At 35.2% G+C, this 18,350-nt stretch overlaps 1 protein-coding gene across 3 annotated transcripts in view; it reads right to left on the bottom strand.

Moving 5' to 3' along the window:
• Window positions 1-18,350, bottom strand: part of BRIP1 (BRCA1 interacting protein C-terminal helicase 1) — a 182,315-nt gene that overhangs the window by 14,797 nt on the left and 149,168 nt on the right. For all 3 annotated transcript variants that reach the window (XM_027519783.1, XM_027519780.1, XM_027519782.1), the window contains exon 17: window positions 10,689-10,801. In XM_027519783.1, the coding sequence (XP_027375584.1) occupies window positions 10,689-10,801 (113 nt within the window). The remainder of the gene's footprint in view (window positions 1-10,688; window positions 10,802-18,350) is intronic.

Genomic DNA, 18,350 nt, shown 5'->3' with positions numbered 1-18,350 from the left:
TCCTGCATCCCATAGGTTTTGAGTTGTCGTGTTTTCATGGTCATTTCTTTCTAGAAATTTTCTTATTTCCTTTTTGATTTCTTCAGTAACCTGTTGGTTATTTAGAAACGTGTTGTTTAATCTCCATGTGTTTGTGCTTCTTACAGCTTTTTTCTTGTAATTGATATCTAGTCTCATAGCGTTGTGGTAGAAGATGCGTGATGCCATTTCAATTTTCTTAAATTTACTGAGGTTTGATTTGTGACCCAAGATGTGGTCTATCCTGGAGAATGTTCTATGTGCACTTGAGAAGAAGCTGTATTCTTCTGCATTTGGATGGAATGTCCTGAAGATATCAGGATTAGATATCTAATATCTATTAGATATCAGATTAGATGAGATCCATCTCATCTAATGTATCATTTAAGATGTGTGTTTCCTTATTAATTTTGATGATCTGTCCATTGGTGTGAGTGGGGTGTTAAAGTATGCTACTATTATTGTGCTACTGTCAGTTTCTCCTTCTATGTCTGTTAGTGTTTGTCTTATGTATTGAGGTGCTCCTATGTTGGGTGCATAGATATTTACAATTGTTATATCTTCCTCTTGGATTGATCCCCTGATCATTATGTAGTGTCCTTCCATTTCTCTTGTAATCTTCTTTATCTTAAGGTCTATTTTGTCTGATATGAGGATTGCTACTCCAGCTTTCTTTTGCTTCCCATTTGCATGGAATATATTTTTCCATCATCTCACTTTCAGTCTACATGTGTCTTTAGGTCTGAAGTGGGTTTCCTGTAGACAGCATATATATTGGTCTTATTTTTGTATCCATTCAGCCAGTCTGCGTCTTTTGGTTGGAGCATTTAATCCATTTACATTTAAAGTAATTATTGATACATGTGTTCCTACTGTCATTTTCTTAATTGTTTGGGGTTGGTTTTGTAGATCTTTTTCCTTCTCTTGTATTTCTTGACTATATAAATCCCTTTAACATTTGTTGTAAAGCTGGTTTGGTGGTAGTGAATTCTCTTAACTTTCACTTGTCTGAAAAGCTTTTTATTTCTCCATCAATTTTGAATGAGATGCTTGCTGGGTAGAGTAATCATGATTATAGAATTTTTCCCTTTCAGTACTTTAAATATATCCTGCCAATTCTGAACCAGTCAGTTGTTCCATGGGAGGTTCTAATTGTTGCTTCTTGACCTGTGTACAGGTTTCTCAGGAGATAGGTAAGGTGGTCTGGTTTTCACCTCTTTAAGAATTTTCCACAGTTTGTTGTGATCCACATAGTCAAAGGCTTTCACATAGTCAATGAAGCAGAAGTTTTTTATGGAATTCCCTTGCTTTCTCTGTGATCCAACAAATGTTGGCAATTTGATTTCTGGTTCCTTTACCTTTTCTAAACCTAGCTTGTAGTTCTCAGCTCACACACTGCTAAAATATAGCTTGAAGTATTTTGAGCATTACCTTACTAGAATGCAAAATGAGCACAACTGTGTAGAAGCCTGAACATTCTTTGGCACCTTCCTTCTTTGGATTGTAATGAAAACTGACCTTTTCCAGTCCTGTTGCCACTTGCTCAGTTTTCCAATTTTGCTGACATACTGAGTGCAGCATTTTAACAGCATCATCTTTTGGGATTTGAAATAGCTTAGCTGGAATTCCATCACCTCCACTAGCTTTGTAGTAATGCTTCCTAGGGCCCACTTGACTTCATACTCCAGGATGTCTGACCCAAGGTGAGTGATCACACCATTGTGGTTATCCATGTCATTATGATCTTTTTTGTATAATTCTTGAGAATTTTAATAAACACCTTAATTTATAAAATCTAATTTGGATTGATATGAACTTAATTTCAATAGTATACAAAAACACTGCTCCTGTAATAACAGTTTCTTCCCTCCTCACACTGTGTTATTTCTTTAATTTAAATTTTATCTTTAAACATTACACCTGTGCAGAAAAGTGAGTATAGCAGGCCAAGTTGCTTATCTCTAAAAACGTCTGCATATAAAAGCAGCCCTTGGTTGGCTTTTAGATTTCAGGAAGGTTCCAATCACAAACTGATAAGAAAGTCTCTCTGTGTCTAAAATGTCTATGCAAAAATAAGGTTAATGCCAAACATGTGCTTTTCTTCTCAGAGTCTAGACTTTGGTAAAGTGTTAGGCAGAGACTGCCTTTATGACCAGTCCAAATAAAAACACTGGTGCTGAATCTTTAACAAGCTCTCTTGGTTGGCAATTATACACACAGGTTACCACAATTCATTGCTGGGAATCTAAGAGTGCCCTGTATGACTCCATTGAGAGAAGACACTTGGAAGATTGTGCCTGACTTCTCCTGGAGCTTTGCCTGTGTGCCTTCTCTTTGCTGTTTTTGTTTGTATCCTTTCACTGCAATAAATCTTAGCTGTGTATACAGCTGTTTGCTAAATCTATCACTGCTCCTGGTGAATAACTAAATCTAGTTATGGTTTTTGGGAGCCCCAAGACCCATGCTTATTACCACAGACATAAAATTACTGCTTTATGCAGTTGCTTTCAAAAATCAAATAGGAGAAAAAGAGCTACCAAAATATACTTATATTGTTTTTTATATTTACCTATGAAATTACAGATCCTCCTTATTTCTTCATATGGATGTAAGTTACTGATTAGTGTCCTTTCATTTAGCAAGAAAGAGACTCCTTTTAGTGCTTCTTGTACAATTAAGATTTCCAAAGATTAATTCTCTTGGTTTTTGTTTGAAAATGTTCTCAGTTTAGTTCAGTCGCTCAGTCATGTCCAACTCTTTGCGACCCCATGAACTGCAGCACACCAGGCCTCCCTGTCCATCACCAACTCCCAGAGTCCACCCAAACCCATGTCCATTGAGTCGGTAATGCCATCCAACCATCTCATCCTCTGTCATCCCCTTCTCCTCCTGCCCTCAATCTTTCCCAGCATCAGGGTCTTTTCAAATGAGTCAGCTCTTTCCATCAGGTGGCCAAAGTATTGGAGTTTCAGCTTCAACATCAGTCCTGCCAACAAACACCCAGGACTGATCTCCTTTAGGATGGACTGTTTGGATCTCTTTGCAGTCCAAGGGACTCTCAAGAGTTTTCTCCAACACCACAGTTCAAAAGCATCAATTCTTTGGGGCTCAGCTTTCTTTATAGTCCAACTCTCACATCAATACATGACCACTGGAAAAACCATAGACTTGACTAGATGGACCTTTCTTGGCAAAGTAATGTCTCTGCTTTTTAATATGCTTTCTAGGTTGGTCATAACTTTCCTTCCAAGAAGTAAGTGTTCTATTTCCTCCTTAATCTTTGAAGTATAAATTTGCCAGATATAGATTCCACTGATGGTCTTTTTCTTTCAGCACTTTAAATATTTCAATTTATTGCCTCCTTTCCATAGTGTTCAGTAAAAGATCTGCTAATCGAAGTGATCCTGTATATGGTTTTTCTCTTGCTGTTTTCTAGATTCTCTTTTTGTCTTCTGATTGTTTGATCACAACATTCTGATGTATGGATCTCTTTGAGTTCAAACCACTTCAGAGTTTTCTGCTTTTCTGAGATGTGGAGATCAGTGTTTTTCACCAAATTTGTGAAGTTTCCAGCCATTATTTCTTCAAAAAAATCTTTCTCTTTTCTCCCCCTAAGACTCTTTTTATGTGTATGTTGGTATGCTTGATGTGGTTGTACAGGTTTCTGAGGCTATCTTAATTATTCTTCATTTTTCTTCTATCTGTTCCTCATACTAGAAATCAATTCTTTCTTCTTTCTCCTCAAAATTGTTGGTGAGCCCCTCTAATAAATTTTTCATTTCACTTATTGTACATTTCAACTCCAGAATTTCCATTAGGTTCTTTTTTTAAAAAAAAATTCTAATTATTGATATTCTTCACTTGGTGAAACATCATTCCCATAGTTTCTTACAGTTCTTTAGACATAATTTTCTTAGTTCTTTGATCATATTTAAAATGGCTTTATATACCAACTTCAACCTCTTTAACTCCCTTAGAGATAATTCTTATTGATTGCTTTCAAATCTTCAAAACAACTTTTAACTTTGTCACCCCGGACATTGTCTACACTGGTACATGTTCTTTAGGTTATGTTTATTCTGTTGTTGGGTGGAGTACTCTATAATGTCAATCTGATCTAGCTGGATAACAACATTGTTTAACTCTTTTATCTCCTTACTGGTTTTCTGTTTCCTACTGCTAGCTATTGGGTTGGCCAAAAAGTTCATTTAGGTTTTTCCATCACATCTTATGAAATTTTTGACCAACCCAGTATTATTGAAAGAGGAATTTTAAAGTCTCCAACTTTACTTGTGGATTTGTCTATTTCTCTATTCAGATGTCAGCTTTTGTGTCATTTATTTTGAGGTTCTATTTTTAGGTGAATACACAATTACGATTGTTACGTCTTTTTAGATAAGTGTTCCTTTTACCATTATGCAATTTTCCTTTTAGCACCCCTGTAATTTTCTTTGTTCTGAATTCTACTTTGTCTTGATATTAATATAGTTATTCCAACCAGTTCACTGGGGAAGAAGATCAGAATTCAAATTATCAATCTGTCTAGTATGATTTACTTTTCATAGTACTCAAATAGCAGCTCTATGTATTTTATCCAGGTTTTTAAAACAGTATAGAATGCACTTATTCCATCTTATCTAGAACTGAAACCTCCAGACATTGTAAGAAGTTAATTTTAGCTTGTAAATTTTAATTCTTAATGAAATACACAAGCACAGTTTAAAAGTCAAACAGTTTTATAATATTATAATAGTTTTAATAAAACCAGAATTCTCTTTTGCCTACTCATATCACATCTTCAGTTCCCAATCTCAGAAACAATTAATTAAAAATACTTTAGGTAGTTCTTGTGGTCATTTGTCTTGGATTTTAACCACTATAAATTATGTACAGATTCTTCCTATGCTGCTGCTGCTAAGTTGCTTCAGTCGTGTCCGACTCTGTGCGACCCCATAGATGGCAGCCCACCAGGATCCCCCATCCCTGGGATTCTCCAGGCAAGAACACTGGAGTGGGTTGCCATTTCCTTCTCCAATGCATCAAAGTGAAAAGTGAAAGTGAAGTCGCTCAGTCGTGTCCGACTCTTAGCGACCCCACGGACTACAGCCCACCAGGCTCCTCCATCCATGGGATTCTCCAGGCAAGAGTACTGGAGTGGGGTGCCATTGCCTTCTCCGGATTCTTCCTATAGAAGATGCTTATTTCATATTACTCCTCTCCAATCTCCTAGTACAGTTATATCACAATTCTTTTGCATATCAATATTCAGTGGCTTATCATGTATAGATGAAATTACATGATGGACTATGATTATATTCCCTTTCTCGTATGTTTTTGTCTACCTTGGAGTTACTAACTCTCTTTCTCCCCGTTCTTGCTTAATTTTCTGTTTTCTATCATTAATTAGTTCCCACTTTGTCACAGCTGTGAATTTTTTTTCAATATGGGCAAACCTTCCATCCTCAAAAACCAATCTAGACTAACTACTATGGGACTGCCGCACAGATTCATCCTAGAACCTTCTTTCTTGTTTTGGGAATTCCACTTTTCTGGGTTGGAACTCCAGTTTCCTGCATCCTTGGTATTCCTCTTTCTGAATTTTCTCTTCTTTGATAAAGCGTATCTTTCAGTAGAATACCGAGAAACTGTGCATTTGAAGCAAACGCTTCAGGTCCTTTAACACTGAAGGCTTTATTTTGTCTTATAGTTTATTGATCATTTGGGGGTTGCTTAGAACATAAATTCAATGGCACCCTACTCCAGTACTTTTGCCTGGAAAATCCCACGGACGGAGGAGCCTGGTAGGCTGCAGTCCATGAGGTCGCTAGAGTCGGACACGACTGAGCGACTTCACTTTGACTTTTCACTTTCATGCACTGGAGAAGGAAATGGCAGCCCACTCCAGTGTTCTTGCCTGGAGAATCTCAGGGACAGGGAAGCCTGGTGGGCTGCCGTCTCTGCGGTCACACAGAGTCAGACACGACTGAAGTGACTTAGCAGTAGCAGCAGTAGCAGTAGAACATAAATTGCAAATCAAAAATTTCCCTCAGATAGTTGAAGATAATTTTTAACAGTCTTCTGGCTTCTGGTGTTGCTTTTAAGAAGTCTATTTCAATTTAGACTCCATATCTTTTGTATGAGAGTTGTCTTTTTTTCTCTGGATGGTTTTAGGACCTTTTTCTTTACCTTAGGTACTTTGAAACTGCATAGTGAGGTGCTTTGTAGCTCTTCCCCTTTACTGGTGCTTGAATGTGTCTTTTCATCAGGAAACTACATTCTTCAATTCTGAGCATTTTTCTTGAATTATTTCTTTGACATATTTCTTTATTTTCTCCAGTCTCTTCATATGGAGCTCTTATTTATCAGAAGTTGGTTCTTGCATACTGCTCCTCTAATTTTCTAGTTCTTCTTTCCTATTTCTCTTTGATTTTTGGATGTGGGAAATTCTAATTTTTCTCTCCTAAATCCAATTCTACATTTAAAATCTGTTGCTACCATATTAATGTCTAGGAATGTTTTCTTATTTTCCATTCTTGTTTTACGGAGGCACTATCTTACCTCCCTATGGATATTACCAATAGAAATTTATAAAGTTTTCTTCTGTCCCAGGGTTGGCAAAATACAGTCCACAGAGGAAATCTGGCCCACATCATATTTTTGTATAGCCTACAATCTAGGAATGGTATTTACATTTTAAAGGTTAAATAGAAAACAAAAAAGAACATGGATGCAGACTGTGTGTAGCCTGAGAAACATAAAACATTCTTGTCTGGCCTGTTACAGTTTGCCAACCCCTGTTCTATTACACTGTTTCTGTTTTCTGCAAGTTCTTCCACCTACAAGGAATTCCACCTTATGATACTCTCTTGTGATATTTTAAAGTAATCCAAGATTCCAAGGCATCAGACCAACATAAGACAGGGTGTCCACCTGTCTTAGAGAAGAACACTGCACTTTCCTACCTTGAAGATATAAGATTGTCAGCTGAGGGAAAAAAAGAGAATAGAGTTCTCACATTCAGTAGGTAGACTTTTCTTACCCCCCATCTTTTATTCCTTCTTAGCTGTACCCATAGTTAGAGAATATAGACTCTCTAGTTCATTATATCCAGAGAGTAAACCTGGATGGAGCGGGCTGTCTAACTACTTCTTATACTAACATGTAACCAATTCTAGAGTAGCTCCAAGTCCTAAGTTTTTCTATGCTTGAATCTGGAAGATCTTATTAGCTTTCAAGACTATAGATTTAAATTTCAGCTTTCTCTTGCCTGTTAAGTCATTCAGTCATTCATCTGTTTTTCTGTGTTTAAAATTTATTGACAGTTCATCTGTTACTATCTCTTCTCCTACTCTTTTCATGTCTATAGATTTGACATTTTTATTCCTATACCATCACGGGATTTTGAGAGGGGGTGAAAATTAATATAAATGTTTGATTTCTCCATAGGGCCTTAAAAAATCTAAATTTTATATGATACTCTTTTGTGATGCTAAGTTGCTTCAGTCGTGTCCGACTCTGTGCGACCCCATAGACGGCAGCCCATCAGGCTCCACTGTCCCTGGGATTTTCCAGGCAAGAACACTGGAGTGGGTTGCCATTTCCTTCTCCAATGCATGAAAGTGAAAAGTGAAAGTGAAGTCGCTCAGTCGTGTCCGATCTTAGCAACCCCATGGACTGCAGCCTACCAGGCTCCTCTGTCCATGGGATTTTCCAGTCAAGAGTACTGGAGTGGGGTGCCATTGCCTTCTCCGACTCTTTTGTGATACTTTAAAGTAATCCATAGGTTCCGAGGCATCAGACCAACCACAAAATTGGAAGGGCAGGATAGGAAGATGGATACTATCAATTGTTATATAATAACACCGTTTTATAAAACTGTTGAAGATCAATGTAAAGTCAGGGTGCCATTCTATCATGGTCCCGCTTTGGTTTATGTTTAAAGTGCTCTATAACAGAAAGGCATTAACAAAATAGTTCAGAGAAAAAGGTTTCACCTTTTCTTTTTCCCATTGTTTTCATACTGCCTTGCTCAAATGAATTATGCCCACTTGAGACAAAGATTATACTTCAGTAAAGCAGAACCGTTAGGAAACTTATAGTGCAGTTGTAACCTGGTCACAAAACCATCTGGTACATTCCTGAAAGCTGTTATTACATTTCATGGGCTTATATTACTTCAAATACGCTAAGAGTCCCATGTGGGCTTAAAAAAAAGATAACATTTTTTAAACTCAATTTGTTTCTGCTTACTTTAGTCCTTCTAGACATATCTCTTATAAGAACAGTGCCTTAGTAATAAGCACCTTTTATGTCAATCAATACACATTACAAATTTTACCATATGTTGTAAAACATTCACTTGATTTTTTAGTGGACGTTTCTTTGTAATAAGTTGCTACTTGTTGATTCCATTTCTCTAAAAACCAGTAAAATAACAGGCTGTCACTTTTTAATTAATGAAATAATGAAACTATAGTATTATATATCAATATTATAAACACATGCTTTTCTGAAATTCTTGAAAAGTATGTTTCAAAGCTCTAGAAATTCTCTGCTCAATATGGTATAGCTGGAAAAGCACTGAACCTGGCATTTTTCACTAATTCAACAAGTATATACATCGCATCTATGCCCCAAGATGAGACACAGTTGCTAAGAATGTAAAAATGTCTAATACATGTTTAGGGAAGGAGACAGATATATAAACAGGCTATTCCAATATAATGAGATATATGTTATAATAGAGATGAGTATAAAATGCTATGGGTTTCCTACAGAGTAAATAACTCTAGTTGAAGAAATGTTAAAAAGTCTTCATGTAAGACATGACCTCTTCAACTAGGTTTTAACTGGTAAACTTACCAGATGAATTGCACGTAACTTGAATGTGACGGCAAAGACTAATGAAAGGATATGGAATATTTAATAGTTTAATAATGAGATGTTTATATTTAATAGTGAGAATTTTAGTGGATACAGGCAGGGCATAAGGATGAAAAAGCAAGTCTTAAGGTTTTAAATGTAGGTGGGGTCAAGACGTGAAGGTGTATTTAGCAGCTATGTGACATTAGGCAAGTAATTTCATCTTCACAACCTGCTTAATATATGTAGAAAAAGTTTATAAATGACAAAATAAGATACAAATATACTTTTGCTTCAGATGGTTTCTGAAAATTCAAGGTATTGCTCATACTGAGAGAAAAAATAATCAACTGATGTAAAAATATTTGTTTTCCTGAAATTCAACATAGTAACTAAAAGTTAAGAATTTTAAAAACAAATATTCAGGCTCCCCTAGAAACTATTTGTTGAATATTAAAATTCTAATACAACAAACAGGTCAACCAACAGGGAGAGACAAAGTAAGTAGATGGAATGCTTCAAGGACAATTTCCAGTGCAACTTGATGCCAAGTACAAGTGGGATTTCTAGGAAGAGAAGGGCAGCAACTTAACCGTATCAGTAGGTTAAACATAGAACTGAATAATTCAGTTTGAACAGAAACAACTACAGAATATCATTCTGAAATGATGGGGAGGGAAGTAGGTGATGTGTTTTAGGACTTACTTTAGCTGTTGCAGTCCTATGTCATCAGCATATGTAAATCTGAACAGAAATGTATTCTGGTCTGCTTAGGTATAAATGAGCTAATGTGAATAAACAAGACACAAGAAAAATATAATTTCTAGATTGGTTAGGGTAGGTAATGATTAGCTGCAGGTCTTCTGACTGAACTGAAAATGTGTCAAATGGCCATGTTTTTGTGATTTTGCCCTTAACCTGTGTTCTTCTATTTGAATTTTCCGAATTTTATTTGTATAGCTTCACAGGAAAAAACTATTATATGTATAAACTAATTACAATTTCAGAAATAGAAAATGATAAAATGTTAGATTATAAATAATCTAATAATTTTAGTGTTCATAAATTTAAAGTGTTGATGTCTTGTAGGACAGCAGTCCCCAACCCTTTGGGTATCAGGGACAAGTTTCATGGAAGATAATTTTCCCACAGATGGCAGCTGAGGGTTGGGGCAGGGGGGAAGATGGTTAGGAGGGTTTCCAGTGTAACTGGCCGCTCATCTCCCGCTGTGTAGCCCAGTTCCTAACAGGCCACGGATGAGAATGAGTTGGGGAACCCCGCTGTAGGACCTCATGTGAAATTATGGTATAAAATGGTGTTTTAAAAACTAGTTCCACAAAGCACAAATCTTAACGGACCACAATCTTTGGAAAAAGGAGTACATTATAATTAAATATTACTGTCAGGGAGTTGTATTCTCTAGTACCATGAACACAGTTTGTTTTTAATCGCTCTTAGTTTGCTTTTCACCCATAAGATCATCATTTGGGTTCTGATGTTCACAAGATAAAATTTTATTGTTTGGTGGTGAAATTCTATAAACATCTACTGAGCACTTCTGTTGTACACTCACTGACCAATCATAAATCTTTGAACTTAAGAAATACTGAGTTTCATTTATTTCACTGACTCTTTCAACTTTCACTTCTGACATCAATCACTGAGAATATACCAGTACTGAGTGTTCCAGTAAAATAAAATTCCATCAAATTTATTTATAAGGAATAAAGCAGCAAGACTAGCTGTACACATAGTCCTGGTTGGAGATAATATTACAGTAGTGTTACATTAAATTTCACTCCACTTACCTACCAAGGGCCTGGTTTAAGGCCCTGTATGCTTGAATTTCATACCATTGACGACCTGGTAAAAGACCTCTTAATTTTGAATGCTGATCATTATACTGTCTCTTCAGTTCAACCTATAATTTTAAAATATAAAGAATACAGTAGATAATTAAAGCTCATTTAAAAATCATATTAACTTCTAACATTTTGAATATCATTTAATTAGGGTAGAAAGATGTTTTTTTTCATACTAAACTTTTTTTTTGGTCATTTAAAACATTTCCATTCACCTTAACACTACCTAAATTCATACATGAACATAATCAGCTCTGTGATAATATCAATCAGTTTTAAACATAATTTATGTATGACAAAATTCTCAAACTTTTAATGTACATGTAGATAAATTTTAATAAATGTAACCACCATCACAATCATTATTTAAAATATTTTCACTTCCTAAAAATATTTTTCTATCCTTCTTCAGGCAATTTCCTTTATTGCTGACCTGGTCAACCAATGATCTGTTTTCTGTTTTGCTTTGTATAGAATTCTATGTAAATGTTATTATACTGTATGTAACCATTTGTGTCTTTTTTTCATCTAGCATTATGAGTTTGGAATTCATTCATGTTGAAACATACATCAGTAGTTCATTATTTCATGTTATTCAGCTTGATAATCTCTGCTTTTTAATTGGGATGTTTAGACTATTTATATTCAATGTAATTACTGTCATGCTCAGTTTTCAACAAGAAAATGCGTGCTAAGCTGCTTCAGTCATGTCTGACTCTTTGTGACCCTATAGACTTCAGCCTGCCAGGCTTCTCTGTCCATGGATTCTCCAGGAAACAATCCTGGAATGCGTTGCCATTTCCTCTTCCAGGGGATCTTCCAAACACAGGGATTGAACCTGAGTCTCTTACATCTCCTGCATTGGCAGGCAGATTCTTTATTGCTACCGCTGCCTGGGAAGTCCCAATTACTGTTATAATTTGGTTTAAATCTACAGTATAGAAAACACATTCTTCTCAAGTACACACTTCGAATATTCTCCAAGATAGACTATATGATGGGCCACAAAATAAGTCTTAAGAAATTTAAGACTGAAATTACATCAAGTATCTTTTCCAACTATAATTGTAAGAAATTAGAAATTAGTAACATTAGGAAAACTGAAATATTCACAAATATGTGGAAATTAAAGACTATATACCTGTACAATCAATGGGTCAAAGAAATCAAAAGAAAAATCAAACAGTATCTTGATACAAACAAAAATGGAAACACAAGAAACCAAACTATGGGATGTAGCAAAAGCAGTTCTAAGAGAGAAGTCTATAGCAAAAAAAAATGCCTACATTAAGAAAAAATAAATATTTCAAATAAACAACATAACTTTACATCTTAAGAAATGAGAGAAAAAGATCAAACTAATCTCAGCAGGAGGGAAACTACTAAGACAAGAGCAAAAATAAATGAAACAGACCAGAAAGAACAACAGAAAAAAAAGATTCAATAAAACTAAGAGTTGTTTTTTAAAGATAAATAAAACTGATAACCTTTTGCTAAATAATTAAGCAAACAAAAAAGAGTCAAGCAATGTTACAAATGAAAGCAAAGATTACAACTGATACTACAGAAATACAAAGAACTGTAATAAGAGACTACTATAAATAACTATTTGCTAAAAAGTAGATAACCTAGAAGAAATGGATAAATTCCTAGAAACAATCAACCTAACAAGACTAAATCATAAAGACACAGAAAATCTGAATAGACATATAAAAAAGGACATTAAAGCAGTAGTCAAAAACCTCTCAAACAAAGAAAGGCTCAGGACCAGATAACTTCATTGGTGAAACTGAAATTCTACTAAGCATTGACACCATTCTACTAAGGATTGACACCAATTCTTCTCAAATGATTCTGTAAATACTGAAGAGAGGAGAACATTTCCAAACTTACTTTAAGAGATCCCCATTTCTCTCATACCAAAGCATGTAGAGACACTATAAAAAAGAGAAAATTATAGGCCAGTATTTTGAGTGGCAAAAAAACTCTCGACAGAACAGTAAAAGGATCATACATCATGATCAAGTGGGGTTTATCCTTGAAATACAAATTGGTTCAACATACATAAATCAATAAATGTGACACACCACTACCACAAAATGAAGAATAAAAATATTATCTCAATAGATGCAGTAAAAGCATTTGACAAAATTAAACATCCTTCCAGATAAAATTTTCAAAAATGAGGCATAGCGAAATGTAGACTCAACATAATAAAGGTCATAGAGACAAGCCCATAGATAACATCATACTTAAAAGTGAAGAGCTAAATGTTTTTCCTCTGAAGTCAGGAATGAGAGGTGCCCTCTCTTACCACTTCTATTTAACAAAGTACTAAGTCTTAGCCAGAGCAGTTAGGCAAGAAAAGGTAATAAAAGGCATCCAAATCAGAGAGGAAGAAGTAAAACTGTTTGTTTGCAGATGACATGATCTTATATATAGAAAATCCTAAAGATCTACCAAAAAACTCTCAGAACCAATAAATGAATTCATAAGGTTGCAAGATACAACAATCAACATACACAAATCAAAATAAACATACTAAATAGTGTTTCTATACACTAACAACAAACCATCCAAAAAAGAAGAAATGAGGAAAACAACCCCATTTACAATAGCAACAAAAAGAATAACATTCTTTGGAATAAATTTAGCCAAGGAGGTGAAAAACCTTTACACTAAAAACTATAAAACACTGATGAAAGAAACTGAAGAAATACAAATAAATGGAAAGATTTTGTGTTTGCGGATAGGAATAATTAGTATTGTTAAAATATCCTTATTACCCAAAGTGATCTACAGGTTTAATAAAATCTCCATCAAAATCAAAGTGACTTTTTTTTACAGAAATAGAAAAACAATTCTAAAATTTGTATGGAACCACAAAAGACCCTCAATAGTCAGAACAATATTAAGAAGAAAGAACAAAGCTGAAGGCAACACATTTCCTAATTTCAAACTTTGGTAATCAAAAGTTTGATTTACATCAATTTATAAATTTTATTTCTATTAAAAACTTTACTAATAAAAACAATATGGTACAGGCATTAATCACTCAGGCCAATGGAACAGAAGAAAAGTTCATAATAAATCCACACATATATGGTTAATTAATCTTAGACAAGGGCAACAGGAACAGACAATGGAGAAAGGATAGTCTCTTTAGGAATGGTGGTGGGAAAACTGGATATCCACATGCCAAAGAAAGAAACTGGATCCCTATCTTATACCATATATAAAAATCAATTCAAAATGAATTAAAGACTTAAATATATAATCTGCGACCATAATACTCCCAGAAGAAAACAGGAAAAAGCTCCTTAGTCTCAGCAATGATTTTTTGGATATGACACCAAAAGCACAAGCAACGAAGGCAAATAAAACAAGTGGGACTCCATTAAACTAAAACGCTCACACATAAGCACTGTACCCAAGAAACAACGGACAAAATGAAAAGACAACCTACGCAACAGGAGAACCACACATCTGATAAGAGGTTTATATCCAAAACATAAAAGGAACTCACGCAACCAACAACCAAAAAAAAAGTAAAAAACAAAAGAAAACCTGATTTAAAAATGAGCAGAAGTCCCAAACAGGCATTTTTTCAAAGACGACTCACAAATGACCAGTGGGAATATAAAAAGGTGTTTAACATCACTAATCATTACCAAAATCACAAAAGATGACAAGTATGAGCAAGGGTATGCAGTAAAAGGAACGCTTATACACTGCTGGTGGGAACATAAATTGGTATAGCCATTATGAAAAATGGTATGGATATTCCCCCAAAGAATTAAAAATAGAACTACCATATAATCCAGCAATCCACTATTGGGTATATATCTAAAAGAAATAAAACCACTGTCTTGAAGAGATGTGTGCAATCCTACGTTCACTGCAACATTTTTCACATATGCAAGATATGGACACAACCCAGGCATCATTGACAAATGACTGAATGGATAAAGAAAGTGTAAACTATACACACACACGTGTACATACAATGGAATATTATTTGGCCATAAAAAGGAAAGCTTGTCATTTGTAACAACATGGATGAACCTGGAGGATGTTATACTAGTGAAATAAGCCAGACATAGAGAAACACAGCCATGACCTCACTCATACATGGCATCTAAAAATGCTAAACATATTGAACTCAAAAGTATGTGGTTAGGTAGTAGGTGAGGGGTGGAGGAAATTGGGAGATACTAGGTAAAAGAGTATAAATTATCAGTTAGTGAAGTGAAGTCGCTCAGTTGTGTCTGACTCTTTGCGACCCCATGGACTGTAGCCTATCAGGCTCCTCTGTCCATGGGATTTTCCAGGCAAGAGTGCTGGAGTGGATTGCCATTTCCTTCTCCAAGGGATCTTCCTGACCCAGGAATCAAACCTGGATCTCCTGTGTTGCAGGCAGACGCTTTCAGTTATAAGATGAATAAGTTCTGGGATCTGAATGTACAGCATGGTGACTATACTCAATAGTAATGTATTGTACACTTGAAATATGTTAAGGCCTTAAGTGTTCTCACCACACACTGAAAAAACAGTAACTATGTGAGGCAATGTTTATGTTAATTACCCTGATTATAGTAATTTTACAATATAAATTAAGTCACCACACTTTACACCTTAAATATATGCAGTTTTTATTTGTCAATTATATCTCAAAGAAACTGGGGGAAAAAGAGGCCCATACAGCGCTGTGCCGAACTTTCTGCCGGCTTTGATCCTGGTTTTAAAAAGATGGATCCCTTATTCCTGCGGTAAAAATCTTTCCTGGCATCAAAACAGACCATAAATAACAATGAAAGTAAAATGAAAAACTGTTCTGTTACCTAATACACAATGAGCTCATACACAATCAATAACAAAATTTCACTACTAAAAGTGAATAATCTGAGAGAAAGCAAGTCATCAAAGATGAATGATAAATGGCTAACTGGTAATGATAAATGGTAACTGACATGAAAAGATGTTCAACCTTAATAAACCAAGAAATGCAAATTTAACATTTCCATTGTTTTCATTTGTAGAATACTGAAAAACATTTACCAAATGTATTTATATTTTCCAGTAACTATAGATAAATGTTAGTGTGTACATGGATATTCATTACATCTTTGTATTGAAGAAAATTAAGAAACAATCAAAATGGACATCAAGTGGATCAATGAAATATATTACATTTATTCTGAGATAAATATTGGATTATTATACAAAAAGAAATAGATCTGTATGTTCTGACATGGAAATTAAGCAAGATATATATTTAAAAAAAAAAGTAAAACACACACAACACATACATACAAATGGCCAGGTATCACGTTAGGAATAAGGACCACAATTTAGAGCAATGTCAGTTTTAAACTACCCCCAAAAAGATTTAAACCAAACCCTAACAAGAACCTGGAGAAGGAAATGGCAACCCACTCCAGTGCTCTTGCCTGGAGAATTCCGTGGACAGAGGAGCCTGGTGGGCTGCTGTTCATAGGGTCGCAGAGTCGGACATGACTCAAGCGACTTAGCATGCATGCATGCACTGGAGAAGGAAATGGCAACCCCCTCCAGTGTTCTTGCCTGGAGAATCCCAGGGACAGAGGAACCTGGTGGGCTGCCATCTATGGGGTCGCACAGAGTCGGACGTAACTGAAGTGACTTAGCACCAGTAGCAGCAGTAGCAGCTAACAAGAACCACAGGAAAACAATTTAAAGACTGTACTTTGAGCTTTTCCCACATATCCCCAAATATATTGTCAAATCGTGTCTATATAAGTTCAAAACGATCAGTTACTAACTTATCTGCCTAAAAAATAAAAATCAATATTCTCCAGAGAATGATAACAGAATCCAGAATCTCTATTATGTACCATTCACAATGTCCACTCTACAATAGAAATTACTAGAAAGATATCAGTAATCAAGGAAAAAGTAAGCAGTCAATAGAAACCAATTGAAAAAGGGCTCAGGCGTTGGAATTAGCAAAGACTTTAGCTGTTATAAATATATTTAAATAACCTAAAAACATACGGTTTAATGACTGGAGTTTAGAGAATCTCAGTAGAAAAGTGGAAATATAAAAAAGATCCAAATAGAAATAAAAAAAAATAGCATAGCTGAAAAAAATTCACCAAATGGGTTTAACATAATGGTGAAGGCAGAAAAATTACTCAGTAAATCTTAAGACAGATCAATAGAAATAACGAAACATCAATTAGAGCAAAATAACTTTATACACACTAAAGACACTTGTTAGTGTAAAAAAAAATCAGAGCATATAAAAGCAGTTGATGATAATCTAAACAAATTTAAAAATCAAGGCTGAAACTACTAATGCATTTGATACAATATTTACTGCCTCAAAGGCTCCACTATTAAAGGATATCAAGAATTTCTCACTTTCCCGAGTGACTGCATCTACATTCATTTTCTATCCAGACAATAACACAGAGACTGTGTTAAATTCAACTTCTGCATCTTTTCTGGACTATCTAGTCCTTGAAGTTGATATTATAACCATATAATTTTTCAAAGAGACTCAATTAATTACAGGGCATAAAACTACATTCCTAGTAGTAGAACTGTCACACCAAAGGGTACCACATACCCAGTCTTCATCTGGTCTTCATAAGAACCTTTAGAAGTATGTCATTTCAAAAGAGATGAACATATACACGGTCAGAACATATGGTATACACAAATCAGACTGACCTATTCAAATATATAAGTTAATGAACTCTTTCCTGTAAAAAGTAAAATGCAAGTTATTTTTTCAAATTGAAATACAGCTAATTTGGGGGGCTTCCCTGGTGGCTCAGACAGTAAAGAATCTGCCTGCAATGCAGGAGATCTGGGTTCGATCCATGGGGTGGGAAGATCCTCTGGAGAAGGTAACAGCTACCCACTCCAGTATTGTGGCCTGGAAAATTTCTTTGATAGAGGAGCCCGGCAGGCTACAGTCCACAGGGTCGCAAAGTAGAACACAACTGAGCTACTTTCAGTTTCACTTTTCATAGTTAATTTACAATGCTGTATTATAAAATGTAAGTTCTAAGTGAAAGGAAATAATGTATTATGATTTTACATTTTTCATACACTGAATTAAAAAGGGGAGTTATGCTTTAAGCTGCTTTCAAGAATGCTGTAGAAACATTAAAAATAGCATCTAAACTATAAAAATTGATATAATGAAAAGAAGAAATTTTTGGTAACAAAAAAACCCCATTAAATTCTGTTCAATATTTATAATTTTAGCTGTGTGCAAGGTATCTGTGATAGGCAGTAAGAATACAAAGGTAAGTGAAAAATATTTTCTGCCTAGCAAGAGCTTACAGGAATAGAAACGAATGAGTACAAACGGCCATCAAGTAAATACAAATGTAACTCTGATTACAGTGTACAGAAGTTAAGAAACCATGCCATGTATTTGGTACAAGGGTAACGAGGGCCTTACTAGGAAAGGCAAAGAGAAGCGAAAGGAGGGCCGGTTCATAACACATAGCACTTAAGTGACAAAGAAGATATGGGGATGGGGCTTATTAGAGAGGGAAAAGTCAAAAAGGATTCAACAGTTGCCAGTCATTGACAGAATCCAGTAACCCACCA

The sequence above is a fragment of the Bos indicus x Bos taurus genome, chromosome 19 (assembly GCF_003369695.1).
Source record: "Bos indicus x Bos taurus breed Angus x Brahman F1 hybrid chromosome 19, Bos_hybrid_MaternalHap_v2.0, whole genome shotgun sequence".
NCBI classification, from domain to species: Eukaryota; Metazoa; Chordata; class Mammalia; order Artiodactyla; family Bovidae; genus Bos; species Bos indicus x Bos taurus.
The sequence above is the reverse complement of the archived record's forward strand: the minus strand, read 5'-3'. Positions and strand labels throughout refer to the sequence as shown.